The 21,332-nt window shown below is 46.5% G+C and overlaps 1 protein-coding gene across 1 annotated transcript in view; it reads right to left on the reverse strand.

Moving 5' to 3' along the window:
* The window catches only part of LOC306919631 (lysophosphatidic acid receptor 2-like), a 115,644-nt gene that overhangs the window by 5,524 nt on the left and 88,788 nt on the right, over nt 1–21,332 (reverse strand). The window contains exon 6 of the mRNA XM_079532390.1: nt 11,308–11,576. Within this exon, the coding sequence (XP_079388516.1) occupies nt 11,308–11,576 (269 nt within the window). The remainder of the gene's footprint in view (nt 1–11,307; nt 11,577–21,332) is intronic.

The following is a 21,332-nucleotide window of genomic DNA, read 5'->3' on the forward strand; positions in this document are numbered from 1 at the left end:
ACATACACACACACACAGGAAACAGCACGCACGCACACACACACACACGGCAGACACAACGAACAGACCGACAAAGACATGCGTGGATTTTAAACCGTTGTATTTATTCATTTTATAGCAACATTTTTCAGTGGTAATTTCTGTACAAAAATAGAACAAATAGATACGGTGAAATGTTTTAAAAATGTCTACAAACTAACAGTAAGGCTGCATGATGATGATATCGAAAATAACAGAGTATTAAACATATTCCCTTTCTAATCAGGAGATAAAGAATATTCCCCATAATAAAAACATCTTATAATATTGACACAATCCCTTTAAGAGTATTGGTTGTAGTTATAGTAATAAATGACTAATAAGTGGTTGTATCCATACATTACATCTGTAGCTTTGAACCCATTTACATCTTAGGACTTAAAGCATTTAAAAATGTCAGTTTTCTGAAAAACCTTATGTTTCTATATGTCAGTGGTACTCAAACTATTTCATGTCAAGGACCCCCAGAATTATATGTATTTGGCCGCAGGACCCCCATCTGAAAATATGTAGTTCCAGGGACCCCCACCAGAAGCAAAGATTTTAGTTGAAAACGTTCGCTCAGAAAGAATATATATTCTAAGATTTGTGCCGCATTTTCACAATTTTTCAAAAAATAGCAGACCTACAAGCTCGTAGTGCGGCACTCGGTGCCGCGCTACGAGCTTGTAGATCTGCTATTTTTCAATAGCTAAAGTATAACAATGCTATAAACACCAAATGGGGTTCAAGTCTGGGTAAAACATAACATCTTTGTGCCGTTACAACTCCTGGTGAGGGGAAGGAATGTTTAGTTGTTTCTTTGACTTGGCCTCCTTCTCTAGGTTGATCTGATGTCATCGACGGGACGAGTCAATATTGACACTGGCATTTCTTAGACCTCACGACGTCACACACTCGAAACAGAGACCGAAGAACGGCCAACTATCCACTACATTCAGGTGAAAACTTATAGTTACCAGTTACTTTGTAGATTTGGACTATCATTACGAAAACATAAAGTACATTAAAGGACCACTTCACCTATTTTCAACCTATCTTCATATAATAGGTCCTCACTAATAATCATGATAAAATGGCACAATTTGTTTTCTACTCTAGTCTGTTTCTCATAGGAGGGCTGTGGGCAGTTTAGAAACCCGTCCACCAGTGACATCATCGTTGGGCAGATTATTTTGAAACAAGATGTTATTACAAAAATGTTGAGATTTGTATTATCGTGAGAACGATGGCTTCCATTTTCGCATTGCAACTTTTCAGGACTAGAAAGCCTGCAGTTTCTATTAGCTTGGATTCCCCATCGATGATGTCACTGGAAAGAAATAAATGGTGCCATTTTATCATGATTATCAGTGAGGACCTATTATATGAAGATAGGTTGAAAAGTGGTGAAGTGGTCCTTTAAGCACTTCCGCCCTATTCACTTTGGCCATTTGAAATGAAGACGATCTACAAGCTCACACTGCGTCGCGAGGCAACACATTGTGAGCTTGTAGATCTACAAGCTCACACTGCGTCGCCAGGCAACACATTGTGAGCTTGTAGATCTACAAGCTCACAATGCGTCGCGAGGCAACACATTGTGAGCTTGTAGATCTACAAGCTCACAATGCGTCGCGAGGCAACACATTGTGAGCTTGTAGATCTACAAGCTCACAATGCGTCGCGAGGCAACACATTGTGAGCTTGTAGATCTACAAGCTCACAATGCGTCGCGAGGCAACACATTGTGAGCTTGTAGATCTACAAGCTCACAATGCGTCGCGAGGCAACACATTGTGATCTACAAGCTCACAATGCGTCGCGAGGCAACACATTGTGATCTACAAGCTCACAATGCGTCGCGAGGCAACACATTGTGAGCTTGTAGATCTACAAGCTCACAATGCGTCGCGAGGCAACACATTGTGATCTACAAGCTCACACTGCGTCGCGAGGCAACACATTGTGAGCTTGTAGATCTACAAGCTCACAATGCGTCGCGAGGCAACACATTGTGAGCTTGTAGATCTACAAGCTCACAATGCGTCGCGAGGCAACACATTGTGATCTACAAGCTCACAATGCGTCGCGAGGCAACACATTGTGATCTACAAGCTCACAATGCGTCGCGAGGCAACACATTGTGAGCTTGTAGATCTACAAGCTCACAATGCGTCGCGAGGCAACACATTGTGAGCTTGTAGATCTACAAGCTCACAATGCGTCGCGAGGCAACACATTGTGATCTACAAGCTCACAATGCGTCGCGAGGCAACACATTGTGATCTACAAGCTCACAATGCGTCGCGAGGCAACACATTGTGAGCTTGTAGATCTACAAGCTCACAATGCGTCGCGAGGCAACACATTGTGAGCTTGTAGATCTACAAGCTCACAATGCGTCGCGAGGCAACACATTGTGAGCTTGTAAAGCGGCTATTTTCAACTGATCTTTTTGAGTTGTGCAACCATAAGGTGTCCAAACGTCTGTCCCTATGTCTGTATGGCTCTATGTTTAGGGCAGAGGTTCCCAAAGTGGGGTCCGGGGACCCCCAGGGGTCCTTGAGGGAGTTCCAGGGGGTCCCCCACCTAAATGGACCCCCATGGGTCTGTATTCTCTGTAACTCTGAGTGTACAAATGGAACCAAATGGACCCTAACGGGTACATTTGGTTCCATTTGTACACTCTCAGAGTTAAATCCACATTGATTTTACAATATAAACTGGGGGTCCCAGAGATAGAGACGCCATTAAATGGGGGGTCCGTAGACTAACGCATGTCAAACTGTGGGGTCCTTGAAATTAAGGTTTAGAATCACTGCTAAAGCCGTAAAAATGTTATCTCTTATGGGGGTCCCTGGCATATCTCTTCAAATGGGGATCCGCAAGCTGACTAGTGTCAATTTGGGGGTCCTTGACATGAAAACGTTTGGGAACCACTGGTTTAGAGTACCACCAACAGGGGACAAAGTGGCGCTGTTGAGCTTCACACTGTGCACGCTGGGAAGCTGAGGTTTTTTTGCACTCACTTCAGCCGGGTCTGATTTTTCATGCATTTTGAACTTGTGAAATGAGACATTCTAACATTCTGCACGATAAATAAATTGTGCCACATTCTCACACACACACACACACACACACACACACACACACACACACACACACACACACACACACACACACACACACACACACACACACACACACACACACACACACACACACACACACACACAGTAATGAGAGAAGCATGGGCCTGTGGTTGCCAGTCAGAGTGTGATTAAGGGAGAGAACGTTGCTTCCAACGCTCTGCATGCCAGAGCAACCAGTCAGAGGAAACATGGCAACCCGTCGACACCACCAGCCAGAGCAACCAGTCAGAGGAAACATGGCAACCCGTCGACACCACCAGCGCACATCTGGAGCGCTTTAACCCTTTAAGACCGGGAACGCATCCGTGTCACATAATTTAACCATTATTTTAGACTTTGGCTATTAAAAAAAACAAACACCAGATCTACAAGCTCATAGCGCGGCACGAAGTGACACGCTATGAGCTTGTAGATCTGCTATTTAGAATTGAGATTCACGATTCTCACACGGTTCCATTTTTTTTCCCCTGAAAAGTTTTCAGAAAAAAAATAAATATATAAGAGTAACTAAAATGAACTGGACAGCCAACTAGTGCTTTTTTAAATTATTATTATTAATTGTGCAGCACTACTCAAATCTTTGCTTCCGGGGGGTCCCTGGAACAACATATTTTGAAATGGGCGTCCGAGGTGAAATACATATCGTTTTGGGGGGTCGTCGTCACTCCACATTAAAAAAAAGTTGTGTTTTCAAACAACTACTTCTTGGATTTAGAAGCCATTTTTGTAGAACGTATGGGACTCAGGTCTGAAAGGGTTAAGGCTCTACGATGGGTTAAGGCTCTACGGTGGGTTAAGGCTCTACGATGGGTTAAGGCTCTACGATGGGTTAAGGCTCTACGGTGGGTTAAGGCTCTACGATGTAGGTTAAGGCTCTACGGTGGGTTAAGGCTCTACGGTGGGTTAAGGCTCTACGGTGGGTTAAGGCTCTACGATGGGTTAAGGCTCTACGATGGGTTAAGGCTCTACGGTGGGTTAAGGCTCTACGATGGGTTAAGGCTCTACGGTGGGTTAAGGCTCTACGATGGGTTAAGGCTCTACGATGGGTTAAGGCTCTACGATGGGTTAAGGCTCTACGATGGGTTAAGGCTCTACGATGGGTTAAGGCTCTACGATGGGTTAAGGCTCTACGATGGGTTAAGGCTCTACGATGGGTTAAGGCTCTACGATGGGTTAAGGCTCTACGATGGGTTAAGGCTCTACGGTGGGTTAAGGCTCTACGGTGGGTTAAGGCTCTATGGTGGGTTAAGGCTCTACGATGGGTTAAGGCTCTACGATGGCCTGGGTTAAGGCTCTACGATGGGTTAAGGCTCTACGATGGGTTAAGGCTCTACGGTGGGTTAAGGCTCTACGATGGGTTAAGGCTCTATGGTGGGTTAAGGCTCTACGATGGGTTAAGGCTCTACGATGGCCTGGGTTAAGGCTCTATGGTGGGTTAAGGCTCTACGGTGGGTTAAGGCTCTACGATGGCCTGGGTTAAGGCTCTACGATGGGTTAAGGCTCTACGATGGGTTAAGGCTCTACGGTGGGTTAAGGCTCTACGATGGGTTAAGGCTCTATGGTGGGTTAAGGCTCTACGATGGGTTAAGGCTCTACGATGGGTTAAGGCTCTACGGTGGGTTAAGGCTCTACGATGGGTTAAGGCTCTACGATGGGTTAAGGCTCTACGATGGGTTAAGGCTCTACGATGGGTTAAGGCTCTACGGTGGGTTAAGGCTCTACGATGGGTTAAGGCTCTACGGTGGGTTAAGGCTCTACGGTGGGTTAAGGCTCTACGATGGGTTAAGGCTCTACGGTGGGTTAAGGCTCTACGATGGGTTAAGGCTCTACGGTGGGTTAAGGCTCTACGATGGGTTAAGGCTCTACGGTGGGTTAAGGCTCTACGATGGGTTAAGGCTCTACGATGGGTTAAGGCTCTACGATGGGTTAAGGCTCTACGATGGCCTGGGTTAAGGCTCTACGATGGGTTAAGGCTCTACGATGGGTTAAGGCTCTACGGTGGGTTAAGGCTCTACGATGGGTTAAGGCTCTACGATGGGTTAAGGCTCTACGGTGGGTTAAGGCTCTACGATGGGTTAAGGCTCTACGATGGGTTAAGGCTCTACGATGGGTTAAGGCTCTACGATGGGTTAAGGCTCTACGGTGGGTTAAGGCTCTACGGTGGGTTAAGGCTCTACGATGGGTTAAGGCTCTACGATGGGTTAAGGCTCTACGGTGGGTTAAGGCTCTACGATGGGTTAAGGCTCTACGGTGGGTTAAGGCTCTACGATGGGTTAAGGCTCTACGGTGGGTTAAGGCTCTACGACGGCCTGGGTTAAGGCTCTACGATGGGTTAAGGCTCTACGATGGGTTAAGGCTCTACGGTGGGTTAAGGCTCTACGATGGGTTAAGGCCCTACGATGGGTTAAGGCTCTACGGTGGGTTAAGGCTCTACGGTGGGTTAAGGCTCTACGGTGGGTTAAGGCTCTACGATGGGTTAAGGCTCTACGATGGGTTAAGGCTCTACGATGGGTTAAGGCTCTACGATGGGTTAAGGCTCTACGATGGGTTAAGGCTCTACGGTGGGTTAAGGCTCTACGGTGGGTTAAGGCTCTACGGTGGGTTAAGGCTCTACGATGGGTTAAGGCTCTACGGTGGGTTAAGGCTCTACGATGGGTTAAGGCTCTACGGTGGGTTAAGGCTCTACGATGGGTTAAGGCTCTACGATGGGTTAAGGCTCTACGGTGGGTTAAGGCTCTACGATGGGTTAAGGCTCTACGGTGGGTTAAGGCTCTACGACGGCCTGGGTTAAGGCTCTACGATGGGTTAAGGCTCTACGGTGGGTTAAGGCTCTACGATGGGTTAAGGCTCTACGATGGGTTAAGGCTCTACGATGGGTTAAGGCTCTACGATGGGTTAAGGCTCTACGATGGGTTAAGGCTCTACGGTGGGTTAAGGCTCTACGGTGGGTTAAGGCTCTACGGTGGGTTAAGGCTCTACGATGGGTTAAGGCTCTACGATGGCCTGGGTTAAGGCTCTATGGTGGGTTAAGGCTCTACGATGGGTTAAGGCTCTACGATGGGTTAAGGCTCTACGGTGGGTTAAGGCTCTACGATGGGTTAAGGCTCTACGGTGGGTTAAGGCTCTACGATGGGTTAAGGCTCTACGATGGGTTAAGGCTCTACGGTGGGTTAAGGCTCTACGATGGGTTAAGGCTCTACGATGGGTTAAGGCTCTACGGTGGGTTAAGGCTCTACGATGGGTTAAGGCTCTACGATGGGTTAAGGCTCTACGGTGGGTTAAGGCTCTACGGTGGGTTAAGGCTCTACGATGGGTTAAGGCTCTACGGTGGGTTAAGGCTCTACGATGGGTTAAGGCTCTACGATGGGTTAAGGCTCTACGATGGGTTAAGGCTCTACGATGTAGGTTAAGGCTCTACGGTGGGTTAAGGCTCTACGGTGTAGAACCTATGGGACTCAGGTCTGAAAGGGTTAAGGCTCTAACAGCCTTACACAAACATTAGCAACATCATGGCAAACACATGCCGAGCAGAGCACTAGATACGGAGGAAACACACGTTGCTTAAATCTCTGGCACTCGCAAACATTTTAACCCCAAGATGTGAGGAAGTGTGCCGTTTTTACAAAAAACACCTATGCAAATGATTTGGTCACAGGCTCACAGCAGACATTTCCATTTGGCACGCGTTGCGTGCACTTCTGATGGCGTGACATTGTGCACGGGGAGGAGGAGGAGAGGGAGGAGGAGGAGGAGGAGGAGGAGAGGGAGGAGGAGGGAGAGGAGGAGGAGGAGGGGGAGGAGGAGGGGGAGGGAGAGGAGGATTTTTTTTAATTTAAGCTCTTATTTTGAAAAGCCGCCATTTCCGCTCCACAAGCAGTAGTCCTAAGTTAGGAGTTTACACACAGCTGGGCGGGCCTTGTTTACATTCTGAATCCTGACCGGAGCTCCGGAGAGCTCTAGATCGTCAGCTCTGTGCCGTCAAAGAAACGCTGTTTTGACCAAAAATGCCATCTGGGACAAGGAATAGGAGATACAGGCGATTGAAAGAAAGGGATAGAATGGATTCTTATGGTGCCGATGATCTAAGATGTGCGACGGAGTCTTGTGACAACAACAGCTAGCTACCCGATGCTAACGTGAGTAGCATTATTGGTCGCTCGAATTAATCCACTATAAAAACTCAATTGCCGAAGGCCTTCGGCAATGGCGCCGAAACGGTTAAGGTTAGTCTAGACACAATAACAGAGACAGAGGAGAAGAGTCTATATAGTGTCTTTACGACAGAAAAACAACCATTGTTGTTGCGATCCGGGGAGCCACATGAGGCCCAAAAGATCAAGGAATAGAGAAGATTAACCTGTGATGTCATGACATACTTTTTATTTGTGTTTTTTTCATATTCATTTGGTCATTAACCCATTTAGACCTGGGAACGATTCTAAAAAATGTCTTCTAAATCATGAAAGTTTTCTGAAAAACCCTCATGTTTTTATATCAGTGCTCAATATTTCATCTCAATGACCCCAAAAATTGCCGCCGACCCCCGTCTGAAAACATGTTGTTCCAGGAACCCCCCAGAAGCAAAGATATGAGTTAAAAACGTTGGCTCTGAAAGAATATATATATTCAAAGATTTGTGCCCCATTTTCACGATTTAAAAAAAGAATAGCAGTGCCGCGCTACGAGCTTGTAGATCTGCTATTTTTCAATGGCTAAAGTATAACAATGCTTTAAACACCAAAAGGGGTTCCCGCCCAAAATGGGTTAAGAATGAGAGAAACATCGCATACAAAGTTATGTCCATTTCTGTATACCACACCATAGACAACCAATAGAAGGCAACATTCCCATCATACTTTAAGTAGCATGTGACAACAGTGACGCGTCAAACTAGGGGGTTTTCATGATGACCTTAATGATCCAAATGAATTAAAAAAAAACACAAATAAAAAGTATGTCATGACATCACAGGTCCTCTCAAATTGTGGCTCCGCGGCTACGCCCGAACCCGAACAGAAACGCTTGGTTGTGGAAAAGGTACTCGCGTTCTTTTGAAGATAGCCGATCTAGTGCCGAAGGGGTTAGTGCGTTTTGGAACAATAACAATCACAATCTACAAAGTAACTATTACGCCAGGGCTCCACCGGGACGCGTCTCGTCTCCGTCGCGTCTCCGTCGCGTCGCGTCGCGTCTCCGTCGCGTCGCGTCGCGTCTCCGTCGCGTTGCGTCTCCGTCGCGTTGCGTCTCCGTCGCGTCGCGTCTCCGTCGCGTTGCGTCTCCGTCGCGTTGCGTCTCCGTCGCGTCGCGTCAAAAAACGCACCGGTTCAATTTTAATGCACGCGTCGCGTCTCCGTCAACGCGGGCTGTGTAGCCACCCTTCATTGATTAAAAAGGGAACATTCCCTGGCGGTGACGGAGACGCAACGCTGACGCGCCCGGTGGAACCCGGCCGTAAGGGTACAATATTTGCCTCTGAGATGTAGTGGAGTAGAAGTAAAAGTATTGGAACATTGGAAACACTCAGTAAAGTACAAAATAAATATCTCAACATTATACTTAAAGGAGCATTCAGTGATTTGGAAAAAAAACCCGGTCCGCCCCGGTAACAAGATGTGCACATGCACGCTCTACAGTGGGGGAAGTACAACAGACCAACAGCACGTGCACCAAGGCCCGCCCCACTCGATCATGATTGGATGAAGGCCCCTCTCATCCTGATTGGATGAAGGCTTTGCCACCCAAAGCCCAAACCGAAACTAGGGTGTTTTGACCCCAGGGGCTCACTGGGGACAGGGAGGAACTCCTTATATGGTCAGCACACTTTATAGTAGGGAGGATTATCCAAAAAAATAAGAAAAAATAAGTGATATTTGAATTAAGTGAAATCACTGAATATACCTTTAAGTACAGTACTTGAGTAAATGTCCTAATGTAATATTAAAATGTAAATAATGTAATGTTCGTTACTTAGTTTCCACCAACTGCATACTGTACACCGGTGGTTCCCAAAGTGGGGTCCGGGGACCCCCAGGGGTCCTTGAGGGAGTTCCAGGGGGTCCCCAGCCAAATGATAGTTAGGAACCAAATGGACCCTTATGGGTCTGTAACTCTGAGAGTGTACAAATGGAACCAAATGGACCCTTATGGGTCTGTAACTCTGAGAGTGTACAAATGGAACCAAATGGACCCTTATGGGTCTGTAACTCTGAGAGTGTACAAATGGAACCAAATGGACCCTTATGGGTCTGTAACTCTGAGAGTGTACAAATGGAACCAAATGGACCCTTATGGGTCTGTAACTCTGAGAGTGTACAAATGGAACCCAATGGACCCTTATGGGTCTGTAACTCTGAGAGTGTACAAATGGAACCAAATGGACCCTTATGGGTCTGTAACTCTGAGAGGGTACAAATGGAACCAAATGGACCCTTATGGGTCTGTAACTCTGAGAGTGTACAAATGGAACCAAATGGACCCTTATGGGTCTGTAACTCTGAGAGGGTACAAATGGAACCAAATGGACCCTTATGGGTCTGTAACTCTGAGAGGGTACAAATGGAACCAAATGGACCCTTATGGGTCTGTAACTCTGAGAGGGTACAAATGGAACCAAATGGACCCTTATGGGTCTGTAACTCTGAGTGTACAAATTCCAACATTTTCATGCCAAGGACCAACAAATATGTAATTGGCCGCCGACCCCATCTGAAAATATGTAGTTCCACCCCCAGAATTAAAGAATTTATATTCAAAGATTTGCGCCACATTTTCACGATTTTCAAAAATAGCAGATCTACCAGCTCGTAGCGCGGGGGTGTGTCAGCTAGGTGAGGAGGTAACTAGCCTCGGAAAGTGGCCGAGTCCACTTCAATTCGGCATAGAGTAGCACAAACGTCGATCACTCTCTGCTGATTTCTGATCGTCTGCACCTTTGTTAAATTGACACACGTACACATGTAGACACACACACACACACACACACACACACACACACACACACACACACACTCCTCTCTCTCTCTCTGTCGCTCTAATTAATTAGTCTCATGTCGCGCAGCTGCGTCTAGATTCTCCCAGCGGATCCTGCCGGGAGCTGCCTCTATGCCATAGAGAGCATAGGTGGACCCCAGGCTAGGGGGTCCGTGGTGGACCCCAGGCTAGGGGGTCCGTGGTGGACCCCAGGCTAGGGGGTCCGTGGTGGACCCCAGGCTAGGGGGTCCGCGGTGGACCCCAGGCTAGGGGGTCCGCGGTGGACCCCAGGCTAGGGGGTCCGTGGTGGACCCCAGGCTAGGGGGTCCGCGGTGGACCCCAGGCACAAAAATCACACCTGTGTGAAGTGAGTGGTGCAACTCCGTGTAGGGTCCCTCTACTGTACTGTACTGTCACTGTACTGTACTGGCACACCCAAAATCACCATATATACAGTTAATATGTGCGTGTGTGTGTGTGTGTGTTTGTGTGTGTGTTAGGTTGCGCACAAATGGTGAAAAACAACCAACCAATGTTAATATGTTACTATCGTCAGTCGTTCTCAAACATTTTCATGTCAAGGACCCCCAGAATTATATGTATTTGGCCGCCGACCCCCTTCTGAAAATATGTTGTTCCAGGGACCCCCCCAGAAGCAAAGATTTGAGTTAAAAACGTTCGCTCTGAAAGAATATATATTCAAAGTTTCGCGCGGCACATTTTCACGATTTTTCAAAAATAGCAGACCTACAAGCTTGTAGCGCGGCACTCGATACCCGCGCTATGAGCTTGTAGATCTGCTATTTTCCAATAGCTAAAGTATAACATAATGCTTGAAACACCAAAAGGGGGTTTCCGCCCCAAAATGGGATTAAAAAACCAAAAAAAAAACAAAAAAAAACAACCCGCTAGTCGCTAGTCCTTGATGTGGTGGTGGTCTCCGTTACTAAAACAACCCGCTAGTCGCTAACCCGCTAGTCGCTAGTCCTTGATGTGGTGGTGGTCTCCGTTACTAAAACAACCCGCTAGTCGCTAACCCGCTAGTCGCTAGTCCTTGATGTGGTGGTGGTCTCCGTTACTAAAACAACCCGCTAGTCGCTAGTCGCTAACCCGCTAGTCGCTAGTCCTTGATGTGGTGGTGGTCTCCGTTACTTTCGGACAGTACCTCGTGCTCCTGTGTGTTGAAGCGGGCCTCCGACTCGCCGCCGCGGCTGCGGTCGTCCACGTCGTGTCGACACAGGCGGCACAGGATGCGTTTGAAGGTCTTGCGCATGTCGCGGTCCCGGAAGGAGTAGATGATGGGGTTGACGAAGGAGTTGCACTCGGCCAGCACCAGGCAGTACTTCTCGTAGCGCAGCACCTTGCACGAGTCGCAGCCCAGCCCGTCCAGGAGCAGCACCACCAGGCCCGGGGTCCAACAGATCACGAAACAACCTGCAGACGGACGGGGGAAAAACCATTAGTCAGGTGACAGTGGCGTGAACAGATAGACACTAGGGGGTGCTAGAGCACCACCTGCTAGGGCTGTGAATCTTTGGGTGTCCCACGATTCGATTCGATTCCGATTCTTGGGGTCACGATTCGATTCAACTCGATTCTCAATCCAAAAACTTTTTTTTTTTTTTTTAATTCTAAAGCATTTTCTTTTTCCAGATTCAAAATTATTCTCTATTCAAAATTATTCTCAATTCAATACTACAATACAATACAGCTGTGCTGAACTGAAGTGACTAGTACTGACTACAGTAACTTGAAAATGACTGAAGACATGATGTTTACTGTGATTAGAGTAAGCTTACATTTCATATCACAAACACCATGTAGTGAAAACTCCTGTAACTGTAACCAGAAAAGAAAAAAAATATTTTTGGAAATTATAATTATATCGATTTTGAATCGCGATTCTAATTCGACTCCCCTACCACCTGCCCTGTGACTCCCCTACCACCTGCCCCTTGACTCCCCTACCACCTGCCCTGTGACTCCCCTACCACCTGCCCTGTGACTCCCCTACCACCTGCCCTGTGACTCCCCTACCACCTGCCCTGTGACTCCCCTACCACCTGCCCTTTGACTCCCCTACCACCTGCCCTGTGACTCCCCTACCACCTGCCCTGTGACTCCCCTACCACCTGCCCTGTGACTCCCCTACCACCTGCCCTGTGACTCCCCTACCACCTGCCCTGTGACTCCCCTACCACCTGCCCCTTGACTCCCCTACCACCTGCCCTGTGACTCCCCTACCACCTGCCCTGTGACTCCCCTACCACCTGCCCTGTGACTCCCCTACCACCTGCCCTGTGACTCCCCTACCACCTGCCCTTTGACTCCCCTACCACCTGCCCTGTGACTCCCCTACCACCTGCCCTTTGACTCCCCTACCACCTGCCCTGTGACTCCCCTACCACCTGCCCTGTGACTCCCCTACCACCTGCCCTTTGACTCCCCTACCACCTGCCCTGTGACTCCCCTACCACCTGCCCTTTGACTCCCCTACCACCTGCCCTGTGACTCCCCTACCACCTGCCCTGTGACTCCCCTACCACCTGCCCTGTGACTCCCCTACCACCTGCCCTGTGACTCCCCTACCACCTGCCCTGTGACTCCCCTACCACCTGCCCTTTGACTCCCCTACCACCTGCCCTGTGACTCCCCTACCACCTGCCCTGTGACTCCCCTACCACCCCCTACCACCTGCCCTGTGACTCCCCTACCACCTGCCCTGTGACTCCCCTACCACCTGCCCTTGACTCCCCTACCACCCCCTACCACCTGCCCTGTGACTCCCCTACCACCTGCCCTGTGACTCCCCTACCACCTGCCCTTTGACTCCCCTACCACCTGCCCTGTGACTCCCCTACCACCTGCCCTGTGACTCCCCTACCACCTGCCCTGTGACTCCCCTACCACCTGCCCTGTGACTCCCCTACCACCTGCCCTGTGACTCCCCTACCACCTGCCCTTGACTCCCCTACCACCTGCCCTTTGACTCCCCTACCACCTGCCCTGTGACTCCCCTACCACCTGCCCTGTGACTCCCCTACCACCTGCCCTGTGACTCCCCTACCACCTGCCCTGTGACTCCCCTACCACCTGCCCTGTGACTCCCCTACCACCTGCCCTGTGACTCCCCTACCACCTGCCCTTTGACTCCCCTACCACCTGCCCTGTGACTCCCCTACCACCTGCCCTGTGACTCCCCTACCACCTGCCCTTTGACTCCCCTACCACCTGCCCTGTGACTCCCCTACCACCTGCCCTGTGACTCCCCTACCACCTGCCCTGTGACTCCCCTACCACCTGCCCTGTGACTCCCCTACCACCTGCCCTGTGACTCCCCTACCACCTGCCCTGTGACTCCCCTACCACCCCCTACCACCTGCCCTGTGACTCCCCTACCACCTGCCCTGTGACTCCCCTACCACCTGCCCTGTGACTCCCCTACCACCTGCCCTGTGACTCCCCTACCACCTGCCCTGTGACTCCCCTACCACCTGCCCTGTGACTCCCCTACCACCTGCCCTGTGACTCCCCTACCACCTGCCCTGTGACTCCCCTACCACCTGCCCCTTGACTCCCCTACCACCTGCCCTGTGACTCCCCTACCACCTGCCCCTTGACTCCCCTACCACCTGCCCTGTGACTCCCCTACCACCTGCCCTGTGACTCCCCTACCACCTGCCCTGTGACTCCCCTACCACCTGCCCTGTGACTCCCCTACCACCTGCCCTGTGACTCCCCTACCACCTGCCCCTTGACTCCCCTACCACCTGCCCTGTGACTCCCCTACCACCTGCCCTGTGACTCCCCTACCACCTGCCCCTTGACTCCCCTACCACCTGCCCCTTGACTCCCCTACCACCTGCCCTGTGACTCCCCTACCACCTGCCCTGTGACTCCCCTACCACCTGCCCTTGACTCCCCTACCACCTGCCCTGTGACTCCCCTACCACCTGCCCTGTGACTCCCCTACCACCTGCCCTTGACTCCCCTACCACCCCCTACCACCTGCCCTTGACTCCCCTACCACCTGCCCTGTGACTCCCCTACCACCTGCCCTGTGACTCCCCTACCACCTGCCCTTGACTCCCCTACCACCTGCCCTGTGACTCCCCTACCACCTGCCCTGTGACTCCCCTACCACCTGCCCTGTGACTCCCCTACCACCTGCCCTTGACTCCCCTACCACCTGCCCTGTGACTCCCCTACCACCTGCCCTGTGACTCCCCTACCACCTGCCCTGTGACTCCCCTACCACCTGCCCTGTGACTCCCCTACCACCTGCCCTGTGACTCCCCTACCACCTGCCCTGTGACTCCCCTACCACCTGCCCTGTGACTCCCCTACCACCTGCCCTTGACTCCCCTACCACCCCCTACCACCTGCCCTGTGACTCCCCTACCACCTGCCCTTGCCCTCTGGACAGCAATGTGCCCTTTAACCCATTTTGGCCTGAAATTAAAAAAATGTTTTCTAAATCCTCCAGTTTTCTGAAAAACCTTGTGTTTCTATGTCAGTGGTTCTCAATATTTCATGTTCAAGGACCGCAAAAATGATCTGTATTTGGCCGCGGACCCCCATCTGTTCCAGAGACAACAACCCCCCCCCCCCCCCCCAGAAGCAAAGATTTGAGTTAAAAATGTTAGATTTTCACGATAAAAAAAAGCAGATCTACAAGCTCATAGCGCGGTACCGAGTGCCGCGCTACGAGCTTGTAGGTGTGCTATTTTAGCAACGTTTTAAACTCAAATCTCAAAGGAGAGGAGAGGAGAGGAGAGGAGAGGAGAGGAGAGGAAATGACCACTGTAAATTCCTCTGTTCCACTGCATACTGGACATGTACAGTACACACACACACACACACACACACGCCGTGTCAGTGTGTGTGTGTGTGTGTGCGTGTGTGTGTGTGTAATGGGAGTTTCACACTGACTGATGAAATCTGATCTTACAGGCTAACCCTGTTCCCACACACACACGCACGCACGCACGCACGCACGCACGCACACACACACGTGTGTGTCCTTGTTTGTGCAAATTATATGCACAGCCCGTGAAACACATGACGTGTGAATGTTTGGCGACTACCTTTTTTCACTGAAGCTGAAACTGAGCTACAGTGACTGAGATGAAACTGAGCTACAGTGACTGAGATGAAACTGAGCTACAGTGACTGAGATGAAACTGAGCTACAGTGACTGAGATGAAACTGAGCTACAGTGACTGAGATGAAACTGAGCTACAGTGACTGAGATGAAACTGAGCTACAGTGACTGAGATGAAACTGAGCTACAGTGACTGAGATGAAACTGAGCTACAGTGACTGAGATGAAACTGAGCTACAGTGACTGAGATGAAACTGAGCTACAGTGACTAAAACTAAGAGTCAAATATTTTGTCGACAAATAAAAACTAGACTAAAATGTTTGGCTGCGCTCGGGTGTTTGTTGCGCTCTGAAAATAGCCAATCTACAAGCTCACAACGCGTTGCGTTGTGAGCTTGTAGATCGGCTATTTTCAGTGCATGGTACACGACGTTGCTCAACCGGGTATAACTGGGGGTTTAAAACCCATTCTGGGCGGGAACCCCTTTTGGTGTTTTAAGCATCATGTTATACTTTAGCTATTGAAAAAATAGCAGATCTACAAGCTCGTAGCATGGCACTCGGTGCCACACTACGAGTTTGTAGATCTGCTATTATTTTTTTTTAACTCAAATCTTTGCTCCCTGGAACAACATATTTTCAGATGGGGGTCGGCGGCCAAATACATATAGTTTTTGGGGGTCCTTGACATGAAAAACTTTGAGAACCACTGACAGAAACGAGAGAGAGAGAGAGAGATAGAGAGAGAGAGAGAGAGAGAGAGAGACACTATAGAGGCGACACAGGAATGTTTGGGTTGTGTCATCATCGTGGCGGTAGTAGCGCTAACGCTATGCGCTATCTGTCTGGACACGCTCTGTGTTTACCTCACCCGCTGCACACGCCAGAGAGAGAGAGAGAGAGAGAGAGAGAGAGAGAGAGAGAGAGAGAGAGAGAGAGAGAGAGAGAGAGAGAGAGAGAGAGAGAGGGAGGAGGAGGAGGGAGAGGTATAATATTTCCTAACTTGAGGAATTTAATCAAAAGTACAAAAATGCACCGGGCGAAGCGAAGGGGTGGGGAGGGCGGTGGGGGGGCAGTGGGAGTTTTGGCATGTTGGGGAAGAGAGAAGTGAGGGAAGGGTGGTCCAATCGACAGGGAAGAATGGAAACGGGGGAAGGGGGGGGGTGAGAGAGAGAGAGAGAGAGAGCAGGGTGGGAGTCTGGCTTAGCAAGTTTAGACAAGCTAAGAGAGAGGAGCCTGCACAACTGCTGCGCGCGTGCGTGCGTGCGTGCGTGCGTGCGTGCGTGCGTGCGTGCGTACGTGCGCGTGTAGGCTTGTAAGGCTTTGACTAAGTCTCTGCTGTAGATCTTGTGCACTTGAACTTGTTCCTGGTGTTTACGTTGCCCCGGTGTGAGGCATGTCAGAAATGCCTGTGAATGCAGTTTGCTTCCTGCCTCATGTAGGCTAGGAATAGTATCAGAATAATGGGTGAGTGGGGTGTGTGTGTGAGTCAGAGAATAGTATCAGAATAATGGGTGAGTGGGGTGTGTGTGTGAGTCAGAGAATAGTATCAGAATAATGTCAAATCTGGGAACAAATTTCTTATCAAGAATTTTCTTCACCAATGTGTGTGTAAAGGTGTCTACTAACATATCTATAGTCACCAATGTGTTTGTAAAGGTGTCTACTAACATATCTATAGTCACCAATGTGTTTGTAAAGGTGTCTACTAACATATCTATAGTCACCAATGTGTTTGTAAAGGTGTCTACTAACATATCTATAGTCACCAATGTGTTTGTAAAGGTGTCTACTAACATATCTATAGTCACCAATGTGTTTGTAAAGGTGTCTACTAACATATCTATAGTCACCAATGTGTGTGTAAAGGTGTCTACTAACATATCTATAGTCACCAATGTGTGTGTAAAGGTGTCTACTAACATATCTATAGTCACCAATGTGTTTGTAAAGGTGTCTACTAACATATCTATAGTCACCAATGTGTGTGTAAAGGTGTCTACTAACATATCTATAGTCACCAATGTGTGTGTAAAGGTGTCTACTAACATATCTATAGTCACCAATGTGTTTGTAAAGGTGTCTACTAACATATCTATAGTCACCAATGTGTTTGTAAAGGTGTCTACTAACATATCTATAGTCACCAATGTGTGTGTAAAGGTGTCTACTAACATATCTATAGTCACCAATGTGTGTGTAAAGGTGTCTACTAACATATCTATAGTCACCAATGTGTTTGTAAAGGTGTCTACTAACATATCTATAGTCACCAATGTGTTTATAAAGGTGTCTACTAACATATCTATAGTCACCAATGTGTGTGTAAAGGTGTCTACTAACATATCTATAGTCACCAATGTGTGTGTAAAGGTGTCTACTAACATATCTATAGTCACCAATGTGTGTGTAAAGGTGTCTACTAACATATCTATAGTCACCAATGTGTTTGTAAAGGTGTCTACTAACATATCTATAGTCACCAATGTGTTTGTAAAGGTGTCTACTAACATATCTATAGTCACCAATGTGTGTGTAAAGGTGTCTACTAACATATAGTCACCAATGTGTTTGTAAAGGTGTCTACTAACATATCTATAGTCACCAATGTGTGTGTAAAGGTGTCTACTAACATATCTATAGTCACCAATGTGTGTGTAAAGGTGTCTACTAACATATCTATAGTCACCAATGTGTGTGTAAAGGTGTCTACTAACATATCTATAGTCACCAATGTGTGTGTAAAGGTGTCTACTAACATATCTATAGTCACCAATGTGTTTGTAAAGGTGTCTACTAACATATCTATAGTCACCAATGTGTGTGTAAAGGTGTCTAGTAACATATCTATAGTCACCAATTTGTGTGTAAAGGTGTCTACTAACATCTATAGTCACCAATGTGTGTGTAAAGGTGTCTACTAACATATCTATAGTCACCAATGTGTGTGTAAAGGTGTCTAGTAACATATCTATAGTCACCAATGTGTGTGTAAAGGTGTCTACTAACATATCTATAGTCACCAATGTGTGTGTAAAGGTGTCTACTAACATATCTATAGTCACCAATGTGTTTGTAAAGGTGTCTACTAACATATCTATAGTCACCAATGTGTTTGTAAAGGTGTCTACTAACATATCTATAGTCACCAATGTGTTTGTAAAGGTGTCTACTAACATAACATATCTATAGTCACCAATGTGTGTGTAAAGGTGTCTACTAACATATCTATAGTCACCAATGTGTGTGTAAAGGTGTCTACTAACTTCTATAGTCACCAATGTGTTTGTAAAGGTGTCTACTAACATATCTATAGTCACCAATGTGTTTGTAAAGGTGTCTACTAACATATCTATAGTCACCAATGTGTGTGTAAAGGTGTCTACTAACTTCTATAGTCACCAATGTGTTTGTAAAGGTGTCTACTAACATATCTATAGTCACCAATGTGTTTGTAAAGGTGTCTACTAACATATCTATAGTCACCAATGTGTGTGTAAAGGTGTCTACTAACTTCTATAGTCACCAATGTGTTTGTAAAGGTGTCTACTAACATATCTATAGTCACCAATGTGTTTGTAAAGGTGTCTACTAACATATCTATAGTCACCAATGTGTTTGTAAAGGTGTCTACTAACATATCTATAGTCACCAATGTGTGTGTGTAAAGGTGTCTACTAACATATCTATAGTCACCAATGTGTTTGTAAAGGTGTCTACTAACATATCTATAGTCACCAATGTGTTTGTAAAGGTGTCTACTAACATATCTATAGTCACCAATGTGTGTGTAAAGGTGTCTACTAACATATCTATAGTCACCAATGTGTTTGTAAAGGTGTCTACTAACATATCTATAGTCACCAATGTGTTTGTAAAGGTGTCTACTAACATATCTATAGTCACCAATGTGTGTGTAAAGGTGTCTACTAACATATCTATAGTCACCAATGTGTTTGTAAAGGTGTCTACTAACATATCTATAGTCACCAATGTGTTTGTAAAGGTGTCTACTAACATATCTATAGTCACCAATGTGTTTGTAAAGGTGTCTACTAACATATCTATAGTCACCAATGTGTGTGTAAAGGTGTCTACTAACATATCTATAGTCACCAATGTGTTTATAAAGGTGTCTACTAACATATCTATAGTCACCAATGTGTTTGTAAAGGTGTCTACTAACATCTATAGTCACCAATGTGTGTGTAAAGGTGTCTACTAACATATCTATAGTCACCAATGTGTGTGTAAAGGTGTCTACTAACATATATATAGTCACCAATGTGTGTGTAAATGTGTCTACTAACATAACATATCTATAGTCACCAATGTGTTTGTAAAGGTGTCTACTAACATATCTATAGTCACCAATGTGTGTGTAAAGGTGTCTACTAACATATCTATAGTCACCAATGTGTGTGTAAAGGTGTCTACTAACATATCTATAGTCACCAATGTGTGTGTAAAGGTGTCTACTAACATATCTATAGTCACCAATGTGTGTGTAAAGGTGTCTACTAACATATCTATAGTCACCAATGTGTTGTAAAGGTGTCTACTAACATATCTATAGTCACCAATGTGTTTGTAAAGGTGTCTACTAACATATCTATAGTCACCAATGTGTTTGTAAAGGTGTCTACTAACATATCTATAGTCACCAATGTGTTTGTAAAGGTGTCTACTAACATATCTATAGTCACCAATGTGTTTGTAAAGGTGTCTACTAACATATCTATAGTCACCAATGTGTGTGTAAAGGTGTCTACTAACATATCTATAGTCACCAATGTGTGTGTAAAGGTGTCTACTAACATATCTATAGTCACCAATGTGTTTGTAAAGGTGTCTACTAACATATCTATAGTCACCAATGTGTTTGTAAAGGTGTCTACTAACATATCTATAGTCACCAATGTGTTTGTAAAGGTGTCTACTAACATATCTATAGTCACCAATGTGTTGTAAAGGTGTCTACTAACATATCTATAGTCACCAATGTGTTGTAAAGGTGTCTACTAACATATCTATAGTCACCAATGTGTGTGTAAAGGTGTCTACTAACATATCTATAGTCACCAATGTGTGTGTAAAGGTGTCTACTAACATATCTATAGTCACCAATGTGTTTGTAAAGGTGTCTACTAACATATCTATAGTCACCAATGTGTGTGTAAAGGTGTCTACTAACATATCTATAGTCACCAATGTGTGTGTAAAGGTGTCTACTAACATATCTATAGTCACCAATGTGTGTGTAAAGGTGTCTACTAACATATCTATAGTCACCATTGTGTTTGTAAAGGTGTCTACTAACATCTATAGTCACCAATGTGTGTGTAAAGGTGTCTACTAACATATCTATAGTCACCAATGTGTGTGTAAAGGTGTCTACTAACATATATATAGTCACCAATGTGTGTGTAAATGTGTCTACTAACATAACATATCTATAGTCACCAATGTGTTTGTAAAGGTGTCTACTAACATATCTATAGTCACCAATGTGTGTGTAAAGGTGTCTACTAACATATCTATAGTCACCAATGTGTGTGTAAAGGTGTCTACTAACATATCTATAGTCACCATTGTGTGTGTAAAGGTGTCTACTAACATATCTATAGTCACCAATGTGTTTGTAAAGGTGTCTACTAACATATCTATAGTCACCAATGTGTTTGTAAAGGTGTCTACTAACATATCTATAGTCACCAATGTGTTTGTAAAGGTGTCTACTAACATATCTATAGTCACCAATGTGTGTGTAAAGGTGTCTACTAACATATCTATAGTCACCAATGTGTTTGTAAAGGTGTCTACTAACATATCTATAGTCACCAATGTGTGTGTAAAGGTGTCTACTAACATATCTATAGTCACCAATGTGTTTGTAAAGGTGTCTACTAACATATCTATAGTCACCAATGTGTTTGTGAAGGTGTCTACTAACATATCTATAGTCACCAATGTGTTTGTAAAGGTGTCTACTAACATATCTATAGTCACCAATGTGTTTGTAAAGGTGTCTACTAACATATCTATAGTCACCAATGTGTTTGTAAAGGTGTCTACTAACATATCTA

This window comes from Electrona antarctica, assembly GCF_951216825.1.
Source record: "Electrona antarctica genome assembly, contig: scaffold_288, whole genome shotgun sequence".
Taxonomy (NCBI): Eukaryota; Metazoa; Chordata; class Actinopteri; order Myctophiformes; family Myctophidae; genus Electrona; species Electrona antarctica.